Source organism: Lepisosteus oculatus, chromosome 5 (genome assembly GCF_040954835.1).
Source record: "Lepisosteus oculatus isolate fLepOcu1 chromosome 5, fLepOcu1.hap2, whole genome shotgun sequence".
NCBI lineage: Eukaryota > Metazoa > Chordata > Actinopteri > Semionotiformes > Lepisosteidae > Lepisosteus > Lepisosteus oculatus.
Window position 1 is genome coordinate 45,295,328 of NC_090700.1, and position 19,904 is coordinate 45,315,231.

Below are 19,904 nucleotides of genomic sequence, written 5' to 3' on the forward strand. Positions count from 1 at the left end.
CCCTTTCAGGTCAGTTTTAAAAGATCTGAAAATATGTGTGTTTGTAATCATGATCTGATTGCATATGAACATTTTCTGCATGTTTATACAAGAAATATTGTTTTTTATACATTCCTAAAATCTGTTTACACCTTATATGCATACCATCTTAATGGCATTCACAGTGCACCTCATAAAGCATACAGGTGTCATAAGACCTTAAGAGCCTCATTGTTTTCTTGCTTTATCCTTTTTATGATAATTTATACACTCCTCATCTGATCATAAAATAGAGCAACTTAGATATTTATTGTGCACTCTGTTGTTGCCCTGAGTATTCACTGAGCAAGTAATAGCATAAAAAGTAATGAAAATGCATTCAATCACCAAATCAGTACTCTCTGAGCTTCACACAGACAAGTCCTTCAATACAGGGCTTAATTAACAACAGCTCCTCTGTAGGAAAAGTTGTCCTAGTAAAGTTTTCCAAAATTAATTTCCTTGCAATTAATTGATTCACTTTAATGTTACAGCAGTGAATTTTAGTTCACCAGATGAGGCTTCACTGTATGACATCATACTGTACACCTTGCACTACCATGCTTACGCAAGTTTCAAAATTCAGAACAATTTTCTCTTCTACAAAAGACATTAAATGAATACTTCTATTCATGCAAGAGTAATCATTGAAGAATGCATTAAACTGTATCATACTTTTTAAACTGTATTAAACTGTATACTTTTTTTAAGGCCATAGGCTTGTTACCATCCTGTACAACATTTATATTAGCAAGAAAACTACTTCTTCAGTAGCTGATTAATATCCAACAATTTCATTTAATGTTATACAGATGGTTTGAGCCCTTCGTCATTCAGTGGTTAGATGAAAATGAAGATGTGTCAATGGAATTTCTCCATGGAGCGTTAGAAAGGGATAAAAAGGATGGTGTAAGTATGAACAGTCTCAATTATAATCATATAAAGCATTTTATGTGCTTTTAATAAGCCTTATTTAAAAGTCACATCTCAGAAAATATTGGGATCTTCTGTAGAGAATTGTGCCAAAAATAGTGTATTTATTAAAAGTAGCAGGATGTGAAAAGTGTATATGTGAGTTGTGGCAGCAGTTACATATTTCTGGGACAATGATGATAATTTAGCACTTCCTCAGAAAGTAAGAAGACATATCATGAATATTTATTCAGATTGATTGGATACAATATGATTTGATAGTATCTCCCATGTATACAAAATACAGTAAATTTAAGTTATTATACACCAATAGCATTTTTGGATAACATTTCTTTGACATAAGACATAAATTGCTATTGCATAGAGCTTCATACTATAGTCTCACATTTAAATTATACCAAATACCAGGATTTCTCTGTTATAGCGTCATTTGCATTAGGGCAATGCATTATTATTTTGTGTCTGATATTCTGTCCCATTTTGTCCTTTATTTCTGAGTATTGTTTGTTGCTTATTTTAATGTTTTTAGAAGAATTAAATAAGGAGAAACCAGCAAAACAGTAAAACGGGGTGTAATTTGTAATAGTCTCTTGCCTAGTTTCCTGGAGTCTTGTCAGAGACTTTTTCTCTGACGGTACACAAACAACTTGTTATTTATTTCTTCCTCAGTTCCAGCAAACATCAGAACATGCTCTTTTCTCCTGCTCTGTGGTGGATGTGTTCACACAGCTCAACCAGAGCTTTGAGATCATCAAAAAACTGGAATGCCCTAATCCTCAAGCCTTGGCCCATTTCATGCGTCGCTTTGCTAAGGTAAGAAAAATGACTTTGGTTTATTTACCTGTGGCAAATAAATAGAGTATGTACTGGAATGTTGATATTGCTTAAATAATAAGGAGAGTTTTTGGACTTACGTTCATAAGGTCACATAGATACGGTGTACATTAAAATGCTCTAAGCCATTTTATATATCAGATTTCCAGAAATGAACCTGCTATCTCCATTGTTGGGGAAACTGGGGTATTTGTGCTGATTTTCATCTGGTATAAAACAAAAGGAGGTTTTCATTTTTAAGTAAAAATACTCTTGACCATTTGAGGACACTGCAATAAAAAATGACTGATGGTGCCTGTAATTTTTATTGTTTTGTTTCCAAAAGTTATTCAAGTCAGTTTTATCTGTCATCTCTGTTTCTTTGTCCCTCGCTTATTTCTTTGACGTTGGCAGACAGTAAATGAATGCGCTCCAGCAAGCCAACCAGCTGTAACTGTGGCCTGACACCTTCAGACTGTCAGTGTGCATCCTAACTTTAGTGCATTTTGTGGTACATTTGTGTAATAGGCTTATAGAGAGGCCATAATGTGGCCGTGCAAGCCTTTGCCTCACGATCATCATAATATAACAAAACGTATAACTTCCTACCACGGCCAGGAAAAGTAACTAATCAAAATAGCTTTGTTCTCTTCTTTTAATATGGAATTGGGTAAGATATTGTACACTGTAGAATACAAACCTGAACTCAGGCTGTCAGTGATTTTTCACTTGGTATATACTACTGCACATAGGAATTGAAATATAGTTTGTGTACTGTATTTAACAAATAGTAGATATTTGATTTTAGGAAGTCTTAATTCTGAATTTGAAATATATTCATCATAATAATAATAATAATAATATGTCTGACCAGAATATTTTAGTGAAATGCTAACAAATGCCACTTACTTTTCGTTAGAGATTAAGATTTAGAACAGATGGCTTTAAGAGTCCACCATTTATTGAACCAATGATTGTGTTCACGTACTGTACAGTATATGTTTACCTTTACAAGAAACTGCATACAAAGTACTGTTCAGTAACGGAATGTAATGTCAATATGAAGTGCCGCATCACCAAATGATCTTTTGAAAATTCAGAAGTTATTTTTTAATTTGAAATTAATTTGAAAAATCCTTCAAATCTTTGTTTTTTCCCCCAACAGACCATCAACAAAGTGCTTCTGCAATATGCTGCAATTATATCTAAGGATTTTGCCTCTTATGTGTCGAAGGAGAAACTGGTAAGCACCAGAACATATGATTTTTAGTTGACTGTATGTTGACTCTGTAGGAAAACTGTGTATTTTGATAGTTTTTTCCTAATTTGTTGCAACATGAGGATTAAAAGGTGTAAGAAAGAAAAAGCAGAATTTATATACAGTATATCTAATTTATATCCTTAAATATATTCTGTATCCTTAAATAATAGCATAATTAAATTTTTTTTTTATTTTTTTTTTCAAATTTCTGTGATGTACATACTGTACACTCATATTTTTATTCACTTGTGATAATTTTGTCTAGGCTATAAAAAAGAGGTTTACACTATATTCATAATCAATTAAATGTTATATATCGTAGTCCAGGGATATAACTTGAATTGATTGAAAATTGTCATGCAAATCCATGGTATGCCATTAGAGTTTAGTAATAAGCTTACATGTTGGCTTGTAGTACTTTAAGTCACAGCTTAATCATTTTATTTCCAAATTAATTTTGATTGATAATTTTATTGTGAAATATCATTTGAAAGAAGTTTGGAATATAATAAGTATGTTTTATATAACATACAATTTTAGGAACTTTAGCAGTATTGTGAGCAGCAGTGAAGATTCTGATTAATTAAGAAGTGCTTTGTAGGCCATTTCCAGAATTAGAGGATTTGAACATGAATCACAATCCAAAGGCTGTAATGAGCTCAATCATCCTGAGCAAAAAAACAAAGGAAAAAGCGAAAACTGCGACAGGGACAAAACATATTTCTGTAATAAATCTGATTTTTACAGTGACCACTGACAATTCACAGATGTAAAACCATTTTCTGATTGTGAAAAGTGGGCATCTGGGCAACATAGGAAAGCAATATTCTTGTTTGAGCAAATACCTTTAATACTCTCAGAATGAGAACATTGGGTGGAGGAGGATTGTGACTGACCAGTAATTAAGTCTCAGAAGATGGGCACTATCCAAATGCTACAGCAAAAATCTAATAGCAGGACACTTAATCTGTACCGCAGTGACTCAGAGCGCTTGCTAGCTTAAGCACTATTGCATCCCTAAATTGGCAGCTCTCCCTCACCCAAGAAAACCTAAGCTGGAGATTTTCTGTGGCAGTACATTTCAGAAGTGTGACAGGGTTCCTTCTTGTCATGTACACTGCAGTACATAATGACAGATGAAACCTTGCTTCTGCAAAGTTATGTGTCATCACTGGACTGCCTCCTTACAACTCACCTTTTTAAGACTTGACATCCTCATTGCTGAAGTCCCTTTATTTGAAGTTTCAATTAAAACCCTATGTGCTGATGAGTCTTTATATTTTGCAGCACAAAATACACAGGACAGTTGCCTCAAGTGAATCTCCTGTTCTGTTTTTGCACTAGATGTCTTCCCTTGGAAAAGTATCATTTCTTTAGAAGAGATATATATGATGATTTCAAATGGCATTCAGCCCTTCAGGGATTGTTTATTAAAAGTAAAGTGATGTATAGCATAGACAGCAGTTTTCCAGCGGTCATGACAGTTGCCAAAAGAAAACTGGCAGCATACAGCAAATGTGCTGTCAATTAAAGAATTACTATTTGTCCTCAGACATTGAGTTCTGTATAAATATATTGTGCCTAATCTTAAGATCAATATGAATTTACAGTTGTTTCCTTCAGTTTTTTATGTAATCATTATGTCTTCCTGCAATTTGAGTCAAGCACTTGTGATCTTAGATTTCAAAACATAATCTTTTTGTCCTCCATGTGACAGCAATGGTTCCAGATTAACTGTCTAGTTATTGATATCCTTATAAAAGAAAGATCCAAATCACTTCAGACAGCTGGTAATTTATTAATTTCTATATTGCAGATTTATAAGTTTTATGCTGGGCCTGAGTTATACACATGACTTTCTGACCATGTCTCATTGTTTTCTTACTGTAACAATTAAATGCTTTCCTTATTTTCCTTTAAGCCCTGCATCCTCATGAACAACATTCAACAGCTACGTGTCCAGCTGGAAAAGATGTTTGAGTCAATGGGTGGCAAACAGGTCTGTTGCTTTTAACACTTTGAAAATAGGTTTTTGTCATTCTTATTCCTGAAATTTGCTTTATGATGTTCTAACAAGTCTACTGTAATGTCGACAGCATCATTTTTAGTTTCATGTGACCCATAATATCTTTGTCTTTGTTTTTGTGTTTCATTCTGCTGGGCGTCAGGAGGAAGGGACAGTGTCCTTTTGTAAGGTCTGTTCAAAGGGCTCCCAATGTTGCTATAGTAAAGGAAATGAATGAGACTGATTGCACACGCCCATAGCATGAAGCCTTTTAGGTTAAGGATGCAAGGAGCAAAGAAGAACACAAAGCAAGCACATTCATGTCATTTTTTTATTTTTTTGTATTAATTCTGAAATTACCAAAAAATAAAAAATACAGAACAGCATACCGAAAAACAGGGTAAGGGGAGTTAGTCAAATACATTCTGAAGAAAAATCATAAGTATTTGCATTGTTACAATTGATTGTAGCAAAGTGAAATTTAATATCACATTTCAACATCTAGCTCTGGTTTCTCTTACTTTTGTACCCAGGTTGTATATTTAACAGTTAATGGTCATTGTCTCATTTACCTTTGGTTAACAGTACCATCTACCTTTTGAAACTGCTGGGAGCTGTTTCTCTTTTGATATAAATGTCAAAGAATTGAGTTGTTTTCTCAACACATACTGTAATCCCATCACCTAGAACAGCTTTTTCGATGATTTACAAAGCTGACCTGGTAACCCTTTTATACAGCAGGGCATTTATTGGAGAAATCTAAGTAGCTCACATAAAGAGACATGCTTTCCACCCAGGATTTGAACCCACAAACCTCTGATCCTGTGTGGGCCGGGGTAGTCTAGATCTGCACTGAGATTACTGAGCACATAAAGAAGAAAAACAGTTCATCTGATCAAAACTTTTCCTGTAGAGCTGGAGTCCTTAAGTTAAAGGATAAACTAAAGTTAAAGGATAAGTTAAACTGATGATGTCTTCACTTTTTGCCGCCTCTCAAGTATTGCAGGTCAGCACTTCATTCACCGAGTCTTAGAAGAGATTAGGATCTGTGATGTTCGTTGTAGTACACAAGATGGGTACGGTGAAAACAGTTAGGATAATTTAACATTTTTAAGTCTGTGGGGGGATCAATACCACAGACTGCACAAATAACAACACATTTGTTTATCAGGGTTGACGGGGTGTTCTGTTTGCCGTGCCTTCATAACATTTTCCAGTGTTAATGCACAACTGGCAGTTCATCCTGTTTTGTAAATCAGTGAATTCAAATATTGTCATAGCCTACATGGTATACTTCATAAAATTGAAAGGAAAAAAGTGGTTTGGGTTGTCAGGTTTCATATTTATTGTATCTCCCTTTTCTCTTTACAACAGTGCATTTGGTGGTGTGTAAACGTGAGTGTCGGAAATGCTTGGCATGGTAGTGTTGTGGCTCTCAGTAGATTTTAGTCTGTTATAATGGAATATATTCTCAGGGTCCATAAAACACCAAGAACAATTGCTCTAAGGTCCTGAGTCATGAAATCTCCCTTTTCTTATTTCACTGTTTATGATGTCTCAGGTGTGATGGTGGCACAATGATAGATGATCTATTAAAACTTTGGAATCTGAGCAGATTCTGCAATACTAAATTGTCAAGTATTCTTTTGAAAAAAAAGGTAAATGTTTTGTGATCTGTATTTTTTCAAGTTATAAAAGGGTTTTATCCAAGCTTTGGAAAGGCTGGATAATCTTCAAGACCGAGAGAAAAGATAGAGAAGAAAGGTCATAACATTTGCTTCTTTCGCTCTTAATTCCAAGCAGAACACCCTGCATTTGACTATATACTGTATTTCCATTTATCTTAATCTTATTTAATCCAAATTAGTTTCTGGTAACCCTTTTGAAAAAGATGGAACTTTTGTCATCGATAAAACAATTTATCTTCTTCATTGAGCGCTAGTTTTCTTCCAGACATCTTACTTCTTGACTCTTAAAAATATTGTCTGAGTGTGCCTTGGCTTCTCAGACACCCCTCAAAGGGTTTTCAATTTTTCCTTCACAAAGGCCAAATACAATACTGTATGTTGAAGCATTGACAGTAAGTCCCCACATTAAGACCAAATCTCAGTCTTCCTCAGTCTGAGACAAGACCTTTTCTTTTATAGAGTGGACCCTATGAGATTATCCAACTCATTATGCAGTATGCAGTAATGTCTACCTGGTCACTCAGCTCAGACATACTGTATTGGCATGATAGATTGAGACATCTTGGATGTTTCTTCTTTAACTGTGAGTACAGCGGAATAATATTTAGGAAAAAAAACAATGTTCCTTACTTAAGGAAATAAGATTTGTATGTTTTAGTATACAGTACATAATGAAAAAACAATTTAATTTTCTTTCCACGTTTGCGAAACAGAACCATGATCATTTTAAACAGGTTCAGCGGTATGAAAGTGAACAAGTGAGATTATGGCCAGCAGATCCTAGTGTACTGGAAAAAAATGTGGATAGCACATCAAAATTGTCGACATCTCCTTTCCAATTCAAATAATTACATTTAGAACCTCAAATAATTTCAAGTATACCATTAGAAAATTCATGTATTGGATTTCTAAAGCAAATTGTGAAGATTTGCCAAGAGCCTGACTTATCTTGGACTGTGTTTATGCTGTAGCTGTCGAAGAAGTACTCGCTGAATATTTCAGAATTAAGTGTGTGATATGCATGAGGTGATCCATCCTTCATGTTTATGTCCTGCATTATCCACAGACCAGCATGTCATGTACACAAGATTTCTTTTTAATTTGTGTGTCAAATATTACCCTCTGCTGTTGGGATTTCTTTATTTAACGTAATGAAACATATCTGTCACACTTACATGGGAGTGGGTGACATACAGATTGCTCCCAATATCTATTTTAGTGCACTGTAATGAGAACTTTAATGGTACAAAACTGCTTATTTCATTTCAAGCTTCACTCCTCCAGCCACAGCAATTGTGTAGACTATTTAAGATGGCATTTCTGATGCCATTTCTGATGGAACAAAATGTCACCCTGAGCTGGTGGTGTTTTTTCCAAGCATGTTCAGATTCCTTCAATGCTTTTCTGCTCCTTTTCGTTTTCTTTTTATGGGCGACAGAGAGTGTTCCTGGATGCATCTTTGAAATGAATTAGAATTATAATTACTGTGTCAATTGTGTATGATAAAGTACCTGTTAAAAGACAGTAAAAGCCTATTAACTTTGATGTGCATTAGTGTTAGGGTTAGAATTTGGATTAGTCTGCTACTTAATATCTTACAAATCTATTTGGCTTTGGCATTTAGTGTACATTACAAGAGTAAAATAATTGGTGTTTCTGTGAACACTAATAAACAAGACACTGGTTCTGAGGTGGTAGACTACGAAAGGTACAGTATGTTCATATCCCCAGTACATGTGTGACTCCAATATGTAGAACTTTAATTGGTAAAGCTCAGCTTTGAAACGCTACATTTAATTAATGGCTTCTGATTCAAATGTGGAGTAGTGTTTAACTGCTATTAAACTTTATTTCTCACCCCTGTGGTTCCTGGTTTTTGTGTCAGCGGAGCTGTTGTATAATTAACCTTATTAAACCTTTATTCATTCAGATCATTTAAACTGGTGTACTGTATATACAGTACTGTACATCAATTATTAATAGCCAAAATCTGTAAGAGAGCAATACTTTTAAACCGTATTGTTCTACATTAAGATACATTTATTGGAAATAATACATGTACTGTATTAGAAACCAAGAAGAAGACAGTGAAAAAGCAAACAGTTTTAAATTAAACAGGTTAATTAAAACTGATTAACCAAGAGCTCCATTGGAATAAAAACCAGAAGCCATAAGTGTACTCCAAGACTAGAACTGTGAAGAACTGTTATAACACTTTTCTAAATGTTCTGGGTGAGGAAATAAGCTTTCATTCCTGAATCATTGGCTACAAAGTCCATGTGTAGATGCTAAAAGTAAATGTTGTTATTTGAGATTTTTTGTTAAATGGTGTTGTACACAGACTCAAACTGCTACACGCTGTGGCTTGGTTTCCATATCACTTCTGTTTTCTTAATATCCTTTGTCTCCTACATATGGGGTTTTAGTATGTATTTGATTCTTATTTTACCCTTTGACATGTTTATTTTTCTCCATTAATCCAGAATTTGTCTAAGAGTACTGTAATATTATTTTTGCTTATTTCAAATTCCACTCAGCAGCGGTAGATTTCAAAGCTCTTTTTAAATTCCCTGCTGCTTTTCAAAGCGGTATGTCTTTTCTAAACTAGAATAACTTCTAAGAAGAATAAGCAAAGGTTACTGTAAGTGCCCTGTTACATAATGTTTCAAGCCCACATTCAGGCAGACAGGAGAATGAGTGAGGACAGCACTTTCCATTCAAAGCAATATTGATTTGCAGGAAAAACAGAATGTCATAGGTTGGAGTGTTACCACAATTTACCCAGTCTCAAGAGAAGAAACCTTGTTAATCCATTAACATTATTTAAGAAAATCTGAGTAAATGGCATCTTTAGTTCACCCTGCCACTCCTGAAATTATTGACAGGCGCCTATCAGCAGGAACCGTACGTGCTCAGGAAGTGTCTCATTAAAAACAGATTTTCAACAAGGTCAAACACTGCATCTCATTGGTTAGCGAGTTATACAAATAAGTGGTTAAGATTTTTTAGTTTGCTCACTACTGTTGAAAACGTCTTTTGTGTTTAAATGCTTAGCTGAAAGAACTATGCATATGACATATGTTTGACTATTTTCAGTAGTACCAAGAACTGTTTGTTAACTCTATGGTCCCTTGAACTTTTGCATTAAAAGCCGATGAAATAATTGAAGTACAAGTACAAAATCAATAGGAAGGAAATGTAAGTTTTGATTCATTTTTTAAGTCTATCATTAATGTGAAATACTTTATGTGAGATCTGTGTTAGTTTGCTTGTCATACTGTATAACTCTTTTTTGCAGCATTTTGTTGTTCTAATGATCCATGAACAAATAAATGGTTCCTCAGTACAAATTAAAATATGAAGGCAGTCCTTCTATGCACTTAGCAATGTGCAATTTATTCCAAGTCCTAAGGAACACCTTCAATAAAAACACAAACGAGTCTGACACACTTCATTTATTCCTCCTAATACACCTTCACTTCTGTATTTCCTTCTTTGTGCCCTGCAGGAATTTAGAAATGAATCTAATCAATGAGAGAGTAATGTACAGTAGTGAAGCCCTACCTGTCCTAACTGATAGAGAAGCCATCAACAAGTATACTGTATATAGGTTTATTCAACTTTGTGTATCTCTTCAAGTACAGTACTATTGCAGCAAGTTTGGAAAAGAAGATATACAGTAACATCACTGCAGATACTGTTGTTTCTAAATTGTAGGGGCTGGATATTCCTAAATAACATTAAGCAAGAGTGACACAGTTCGACCAGAATTAAATAAAGCATTGGCTGTTTTTATTTGTGCTGTGGAATGAAATGTACTATACAGAGTGTCTGACATAAAAGTTTTGCTTGAGGCCCATAAGTAACATGAATATCCAGAGCAGCATTACGCTTTTATTAGTTTTATAGTCAAGCATTGAAGAGCTTTAGAAAAAGTATGAGGTTTATTCTCTATGGCTTTAATATTTTTTTCTTTTGCAGCTGGATCCTGAAGCCAGTGATCTCCTGAAAGAATTACAGATAAAACTCAATGGCGTTTTGGATGAGTTAAGCTCAGTTTTTGGTGCAAGGTAAACGAAATTTTATTTAATCTGTGTGACATGATCATCTGTTCAAACAACATGTCAGTGTTTAGAAACAGTAAGTGGCTTAAGGTCTTGGCATTGAATGATTTATTATCGAATCCAGTTTTTGTAGTTAGTACTCTCTGGAATGAATGAAAAAGTCCAGGGACAGATATATTTAATTACTTCTAAAACATTTACTTTTCAAACCAAAAAAACAGCTGTTGTTACCTTTCGAGGGAATTTCAAGAGCAGAGAAAAAACACAGAGGTATAGCTTTCTCCCTGAGAATGATGAAAATCCGCAAACATGCTTGCTAGAACTGGTATTTTTCCCAAAATGTGGTTGCTTTGCTTGTTTCCTCTAGTTTCCAGGCTGTTATTGAAGATTGTGTCAAACAGATGAACCAAGAACTGAGTCAGATGCGAGGAAATGGCCCTGGAAACAAAAGCAATGCAGCCATGGATGCAGAAACTGTGCTAAGGCCACTCATGGATCTGTTGGATAAAAAGTAAGGTTTTGCCCAGAATGCACGACTTCAGTGCTTGAAGCCTAGGAGACAAACCTACAAAGACAGGACATGGAAATGATTTAACTGCAGCACTTTTGTGATGCAATGTTTATAATATTGAGTACCAGTGTTTGGAAACAAGGAGCAAACAATTATTTTTTATCTATAGTAGACCTGTGAATTGCATAGCTGTGAGACAGCCAAGCAGTTCTCCCAGTTAATACACTAATTTCAGTTCTTTGGATCACTTGGATGAGTATTTCTGGTGTCATTGTGGGCTGTCATAACTGCCCTCTTAATAAGGATTCCCCAAATGGCTGCCCACACCTGGAACTTACAGGGAACCTCCACAGTTGATAGGATTTGAGCTGTAGAGGGTTTCCTCAGTTTACTGTATTATACAATCCTGCTCACTGTGCACCTGAGAACATGCAGTGAAATATATTGAGTTTCACATTTTTTTAAATGATCATAGCTTAACATGTAAAAGGATTTTAGATTCCCTTAATTCCTAGCAGGGTATATCACGTAATGGTTCTGTATGCTAGAAAAAAAGCTTGCAACTTTTTGCACTTCTCTACATATGAATGATTCAGAGACCTTTATAAAAGCAGCATTCAGGGCAATGGGGTATTACTGAGAATCCTCTTTAATCATATGCAAATACTAAATCCTTTCAGGCCTAAAGATTTTTTCCTAAGCCCGTGAATATATAATTCACCAAGATTAAAGTGTAAAACTGTAGGTTTGTTTTCTTATTTATTTATGAACATTGAGGGACTTTGACATGGATAGACACATTTGTAGGAATTTACATTTTCAAACAATAGAGCCTTAGTTTATCCCTGTAAAAAATAAAAATGGCCATTAAGAGAAATAATTTATGAACTTCACAAAGATAAACCAGGATTTAGTAGCAGCACACAGCTCAATATTTAAAAGCATATCTTAAAAATGTAGAAACTGTTTGATGTTTTAATAACATTGTTTTCTTTGTGGCAATTATTATTTGTGTATTGTAGCCTCACCTTGTTTGCAAAAATCTGTGAGAAGACAGTACTGAAAAGAGTTTTGAAGGAGTTGTGGAAAATAGTTTTGAACACAATAGAAAGACAGATTGTCTTGCCTCCATTAGCAGACCAAAGTGTAAGTACCAGTGACATAATTAATATACTGTGTGATCTGTGTAATGACGACTCCCTCTTTCTCTCCCTCCGTAGCTGTTTGGAACATACTGTAAAGAAGCTTAAGCTGCACTGTATTGCATCTGCATATCTTCTATCAGGGAATCTGTCCATTAATCCTTTTGTGAACCCATCTTTTCATCCACTACATGTACATATATAATATTTATATACCAGTAGATTAAAACCGTAATACTCCCTCATCTGCGCTTGGACAGCTGCCCAAAATGGAAAACTTCATTGACCTTCCATTTGGACTGTGTTCAAATTCTTTTCTATTCAAGCTGAGTAATGTGGCAGCTCTGCAAAGCCATTCCTCAGATATGTCACGCATGGCTGGACTTGCAGGTTTTGTTTTAGTTTAGTTATCAGTGTTGCTAAATAATATATTGTAATCATTCCCTGGTATAACCTTAAAGTAAATTAAAATACATATTCTCTTGCAAATGTCATGCAAATGTAGATTGTTATATATTCCACCCTCTTATAAACTTTTTTTTACTGCATTGCAACCTGGTGTTATGCAGTGCATTTAGTATGACATGCATTTTAAACATTATAGTTAGTCATAATGTAATATTTAATAACATATACAATTATTCTGTTAATAGTTTATGATCTGAGGCACTCTTTAAAGTTAAGTTAAAGAGAGGGATAAAAAATTAGTTCATTCAAATTACAAAGTATTGTCTGTAATCCAGTTGTTTTTTCCTTATAAAGCAAGGAGCTCAGATGATTTTCAATGCTGCAAAAGATTTGGGACAGCTATCAAAACTCAAGGTATGGCTAATTCATTACTGACATCTATTCTTTTAAAACTTGTCCATTGCAACTGGATGAATCATGCTTCTTAGTAAAAACATTATCTATCCTTGGAATTTATAAATATTACCCTTTCAGTATTTAGCTCTCTTATCTAATGAGCCTATGAAATATAACAGTTCTGGGAACTGTCCCAGTAGACAATTAGAAAGCTTTTTCTTTTATATTTCTGTGCAAACAGAAGCTGCATCCTGCAGAGTACGGTTTTTACTGGGTTTTATGAAATATGACCGATGATATGACAGCAGAACAACCCTGAAAGAAAGAGCAAAGTGTCTCTAATAAAAATGAAAAAATTAGATGATGAAAGAGAAATGGATGACGGAATATATACAGTACTGTATATATGACTCAACTGTTTATCAAGAAAGAAAATTTATATTTTAAATAACATTATCATACTATACAGTAGATATAGATACTAGAAGAACGAGATAAAAAAAGACCTCTAGGACCTGATGGTATTCCACATACCAATGGCATGTGGATGCAAACTGAGCATATGATACTGTAAATTTAACATTTTCAGGTTATGTTAACAATATAGACTATGGTATGGAAAGTAAAATGGGAATATTAGAAAACTGCAGACAGAATGTTACTTGCAGATATCAGAAATATGAAACAAATAACTCGACTCATAGCACCTGTCCTCTCACATTACTCCTTTAAATAGTTTAGTTATTCACCATACAGTATGGGAAATTAAAAAGGACATGGTGTACCACCCCATTTGTGTTTGATACTATTAGGTGCTTTTATTAATAAAGTCTTGTGAAACTTGTGAAATGAAAGGCTTTTTAAAACTCCCAAAACAGGCATAAAATGAATTGGAAACTAATGTTGTTGCTCAAGGATTTCTTTCTTTTTTTTCTAATTGGGAGTATTAATCTGTTGTTCTTAACTTACTTAACGTACATTCCTTTTAGTTTTATTGCTACAGTATTTCTAACACCATGTACTTTATTGAATCAACTCAGAATAATTGTTTTTTTTCCAACATATTTTCACTATAACGGGTATTTTGGTGAATTTGACATTTGAGATTTCAAAACCCTCCCCAGGACAGCTTGCAGATATTCTTCTGTTTGCTGTCTCAGTACAATTTGAGGCAATTCACACATACCCTGTACATTTACAATGTACGATATACTGTAAATAATAATAGATCAATTTCACTTTCAGCACTTGGACATGTTACAAATATTATGATTGTGTATTCCTGTTTAAAGAATCAACATTAAAATCTTTTTCATTTCCTAAGTACTGTTTTAAAATAGGAGCACACTTTCCTGAATTTTAGTGTACTATCCCCAATTGTTTGTTTAAATCCAAGAACCAAGTAATATCAATAGTCAGGCACAGCAGCCAGGAGATTTATTTTTATCTATGAAATGAACTTTTTTTAACCTGAACCTGAACTTGAAATGAGCATTTTTAAATGATTGTATCCATTACTAATAATTCAAGAGGCTTCTAACTACTTGTGCAATGTTTAGTACTTTAGGAACTGTAGTGCAAGTACAACCAAAATGTACTTTTGATTAGCAAATACCTAATGTTACCAAATCAAAATGAAAGATTTGAATTTCTTGTTAGATTACCTAAATTGTGACCTAATTTGTTTTTATTTTAGACTTCACACATTTATTTTGTGTTTCCCTTGTTTAGTAATAGAGGAAGTGATCTTACAATTAATATAAATCTTTTACAAGTAAAGCCTTGAGTCAGGCTTGTTAAGGCTTTTGGCACATTTGTACTGAATCTCAGAGATGGGACATTTCGACCCTTTTGTCCAAGTCACGTCGGTCAAAAATAATGTCTGTTGCTTATGCAGTATCATTATGAGTCAGCACTTCTCTGCCTTTCATGAAATTCACTTAACTCTAGCTGAGCCCAGATCAATTCACAGTTAAGCAGGAGGTAACACTCTGCAGATTCCTTACAGCAATGTGTTAAACCGTAGTAGATTTTTATTATCTGGAGCCCTTGGAGAAGAGCACTCAGTATGTCATTTTTTAATGCTTGATTGAGAATTTGATATTTGAAACCTTCACTACATCTCACTCACTGCTTTAACCAGCTTCAGTTCAGTTCAAGTCTTTGATGCAGCTAAAAGCTTTAATAATTAGATGAAATAAGAGATACAGAGATGGAATCAGTTTTCATGTCTTTATCACTCTATTGATTGGAGGTGAATATACAGTAGTTGCCTATATTAGTGCTGTTGTTGTGGATTAAAGTTTTACTGCTTTTCTTACAAAGCAAAACATTTATCCTTTTTTATATGACTTTTGTAATTCTACTGTGAACAAATATCTGAAAAATAATGAGTGTCAATTAGTCTGTTAGTTATTAGATGTATTTGTTATTCATTTTTATTTTGATTTTTTTTTAGTTTATTTTTTTATTTATTATACAGTACATTGCATAAGTAATGACTTGTTTAGTGAGAGTGTTTACTGGACACAGGAGATGAGGCAGCTGAACCTGTTGAATGTCAGACCTGCTGAAAGTCACCTACAAAAAATAAAAATACAAAAAGCAACCAACATCTCCCACTCATCGAGAGGAAAATGCCATTGTGTCACCAACACAGGTGGACACTTGTGTAGACAGATTTCAGCAATTATGGCACAGACATACTGTACCTCTAGTTGACAGGTGTGACAGACCAAGTGTGATGTTCTGGCTCCAGCTGCTCCTCATCCTGTTCATGTAACAAGTGCATTCATGAGAATGTGAGTCTGTGCCGGGAACAGCAGGACATCTAGGCCTCAGACACCAGTGAACAGATAGGGGCTTGTGCAGGCTCAATGAGAGCACATCTTACGTCCCAGTGTGTGGTCTACAGTATGTGTGTTTTTTCCACATTTCTGACTTTGACTGTTCTCACTCCCCCATTGGTACTGTACATCATTACACCACTGTTTCCGTATGACATCATCTTCAATTAGCTTCTCGACCAATCACAACTCATCTTATTCAGTATAAAACTTGGAGGTTTTCAGAAGGAAGAGGCCTTTCATTTGACTTTGGTCCCGCTTGGCTTTGGTTTTCGCTTCGCTTCGCTTCTGGTTTTCGTTTCGTTTCGTTTCGTTTCGTTTCGTTTCGTTTCGTTTCGTTTCGTTTTTGCTTTGGCTTTGTTGGTTTGCTGTTTTGCTTTGTGTGTGTGTGTTTTTGTATAGCTTCGGCTTGGTTGTTTTGTTGGTTTCTGTTCGTCTCTTTGTACTTTCATTTGTTTGTGTTTATCCTTATTTTGCCATTACCTTGCTCAAACTTGTTATTGTATCAACCTCTGTGTTCTTTTGTATCCTGTTACTTGTCTGCTCTCATTTGTATTCATAGTTCACTTGTGTATTTGTGTGAACTTTTGTGTATAGAGTTAGTTCAGGTTGTTGGGTACATTTTGCACACACGTAGTTGATTCTTGTATTAGTCACACTAGTTCAGTATGGGTGAGTGCCGTTTGTCTTGTATGGTTTTGGGTAGTCAGTGGAGGTTAGCTAGGGTGTTGAAGATGCCGAAGACCGAGTGTTTCTTGTAGTCAGGTCAGCTTTCCCTCACTTTCCTAGCCAGCTCCATTTTGTTTGTTATTTTCTTTTCTTTGCCACCACTCTAGTTCCCTTACCCTGTGTGTTATTGTGTCCAATTTTGAACCAGTCACTTATTCAACTTAAAATCATCACTTTTGCATCGACCCTTGTTATCACGCTTCCTGGTCCCTCTCCAGAACCCACTTGCTTCCAGAAATTATCCTAAATGTTACACCCCTTTACCCCTAGACACTTGGGGCCGTAACAGGACAGAATTCCTCAAGACTGCACCTGTAACCTGGTGCAACGGGTACTGTATGTTGCGGATGTACAGCTTTTACTGCTGCCTGTGGCAGCTGCCCATGTTGATCAGTCTGGTTAACGGAAAATATTGATCAGCTTAATTAATTGAATGAAAACATCTGTCATGTCCGTTGGGTAAAACATCATTACACTTGCTAAAAAAAGATTTGGTATTTTTCCTGATGACAACCTTTTGAATTTGTTGCAACTGTAAGTGATGTTAAGAACATAAGAAAGGTTACAAATGAGAGTGGGGGGGGGCGTTCAGACCGTTTAGCCCATCTGGCAGTTAACAGGTAACTGTAATTGATCCAAGGAACTCATCCAGCCTTTTCTAGAAAGAAGTAAAGGTATCAGCTGCAACAACTAAACAACTTAGTAAATGTTCTATCACTTGATAATATATCATATTTATTATTTCACTAAGGATTTAATTAGTCCCTAAGATGAACTAATCTGATCTAACAGTTTTAGTTAGTGAACCATTATAAGGAGTCTGTAGTAGTGTAAGCATCACAACTTATTAGTGAGTGCAGTCATGGGTTGACTTTAACAGAGAGTAATAGGCAGTTTTAAACTTTCCTAATCTCAGTTCTGTTTTGTGTGCTGTACATTTAGCTGGAGTTAACAACTAATCGATATGCTTCAACAAAGCATTGAAACTGTTGTGTTGGAGCTGATCTTTCAAAATGATCTTTTGAGGAAAAGTTAATGAACAGGTACTTTGAGTCTTGCCCCCAATATTTGATCAAAAACGTCCTGTGATTTCCATTGGATAGGAAAATATCTTAGAAGGGCTCGTGTCAGTCAGATGTTTTGGGCACAATGAGTAGGCATAATTAGTCAATTCACATTTGGGCATAGTGAAAGATAACCTGTACAGGTAAAGATACAATCTAAGAGCAATGTAGGTAGTGATTCATTTTCAATGGGTGTTGGATTGCAAGAGAGTTGTTCCCCTTAAAGTTTAAGTTTAAGTTTCCCTTAAAACTTCTCCCAGAATAATGAATTGTAGTGTTGTTGACTTTATCTCTAGACTGCACAGGGGCCATGGAGTTTTGTTGAATCCTGGGCAATATGTGAACATTCTGGATGGAAATCTGTGTTCATCCTGTCAATAGACTCCATGAATACACCCATGCCCCTCTTAAATGGGCTGAAGTAAGATGTGAAGATGGGGTTAATTTTAAGTCCTTTCTGCATGAAGATTAGACTTCTAAGGCTGGAGTTTATGGCAGGAAAGGGGTTAACTGATAAGGATTCCAAATACGAGCTAACAACCCCCTGTGGACGTAATCTTAAACTGACCATTTGGCCAGGGTCTCTTAACTGGCCAAATACCATGACCCTCCTCTTTACCATAATAACGAATGACGTCAGAAGCAGCAAGGAAGGACTATATAAACCTAAAGTTTGTACCAGCACCTTGAACAATACTTTGGTTTTGTTGTTTCTTGTGGGAAACAAGACTTCGGCTTTATTGTTCCTTGCATGCAATAAACTCTTCTGTTTAACTTCATCTCAGGAACCAGAACCTTGTTCTTTCTGTTACAACAGGAAGATAGTTCTTTTTGATGTGATGTCATTTGAATTAATACATTTAAATCACATGGTCAGAGCTGAATAACCTTCCCCATGAGAAATAGAATTGTTAAAGGGATTTCATAAATAGCGGTCCCATACTAAAAGCCAGAGATCACCATCTGCAGTGGAATTAATAAATTCTGTACTTTGCACACATAATTAAACAATTTCTGATGCCATACAATTTTAATGCAGATATTTCATATCCGTAAGTGCTGCTGTTCTTTCAGGTCTCTTAAGTGCTGTTGTTGTGGATGAAAGGTCTATTTGCTGGTGATTGATAGGCAGGTGTAGACTGTCAGCCCCAGTTTAGCTTTATTACCCTTAAGACTAACAGTCTTCTTACTTATCTGTGAAAGCATTTTAAATCTGTTTCCGAGGATCTGAATCTAGACTCTAATATCATCAACTGCTTCGTTTTTATTTAGTTTCCAGATTCTGAAAAAAAATACATTGAGTCGGTATACATTTTTCAGTACTTGCTTTGGATCTTAATAGGAATGCAAAATCTAAATGTACAGGAGGTGAACTTGCTATATTTGTCTCAAATATCATCCAGAGGCAGAAAACATTGTCTTAGTAATGAATATGAAAACCTAATAATCCTATTTTCTTAACATCTCCTGCTGGAGTATTTAAAGAAATGAAGATGGAACAGCATCTATTACTTAACTTAAAATTCTTTTTTTTGTAAAACTGCTGCATAAACCAGAATAACATTAAAAACTTCACAAATTACATGTGTCTGAAATAATAGTTCATATGAAAATTGTTAAAAAACACATTAGAAAGAATTGATCCCGGCAAACTCCTAATAGGTCAAGAAAAAAACGGTTGTTTAGAAGAAAAAACAGAACCTTTTTTTGTTTTTCCAGGAGCATGTGATAAGGGAAGAGGCAAGAAGTCTGACTCCCCGACAGTGTGCAGTCATGGAGGTTGTGCTTCCTACTATCAAGGTATTTGCAGTTTTTATTCCCTAAGGCCTTAGTCCATGAATCAGCATTTTGGTAACAAGCTGGACAATTAAACTAATTTATCCTCAGATATTCTTGTTCTCTTGAACGTCTGACAGTGCTTTTTTATCTTCACCTAATGGTAAATAATTAGATATCTTTTCTTCCCCTCATTACACATCTATTTTAAAAAACTTACTATTGCAACCTCACTTCACCTCCTAATTAC

General features: G+C 35.1%; 1 protein-coding gene across 2 annotated transcripts in view; it reads left to right on the plus strand.

The window, feature by feature from the left end:
- The window catches only part of LOC102687210 (protein unc-13 homolog C), a 141,985-nt gene that overhangs the window by 99,650 nt on the left and 22,431 nt on the right, over positions 1-19,904 (plus strand). The window contains exons 20-29 of one of the 2 annotated variants that reach the window (XM_069190521.1): positions 831-927; positions 1,621-1,764; positions 2,930-3,007; positions 4,947-5,024; positions 5,194-5,220; positions 10,700-10,788; positions 11,150-11,293; positions 12,316-12,439; positions 13,198-13,257; positions 19,598-19,678. In XM_069190521.1, the coding sequence (XP_069046622.1) occupies positions 831-927; positions 1,621-1,764; positions 2,930-3,007; positions 4,947-5,024; positions 5,194-5,220; positions 10,700-10,788; positions 11,150-11,293; positions 12,316-12,439; positions 13,198-13,257; positions 19,598-19,678 (922 nt within the window). The remainder of the gene's footprint in view (positions 1-830; positions 928-1,620; positions 1,765-2,929; positions 3,008-4,946; positions 5,025-5,193; positions 5,221-10,699; positions 10,789-11,149; positions 11,294-12,315; positions 12,440-13,197; positions 13,258-19,597; positions 19,679-19,904) is intronic. The other variant, XM_069190522.1, reaches the window with a different exon arrangement.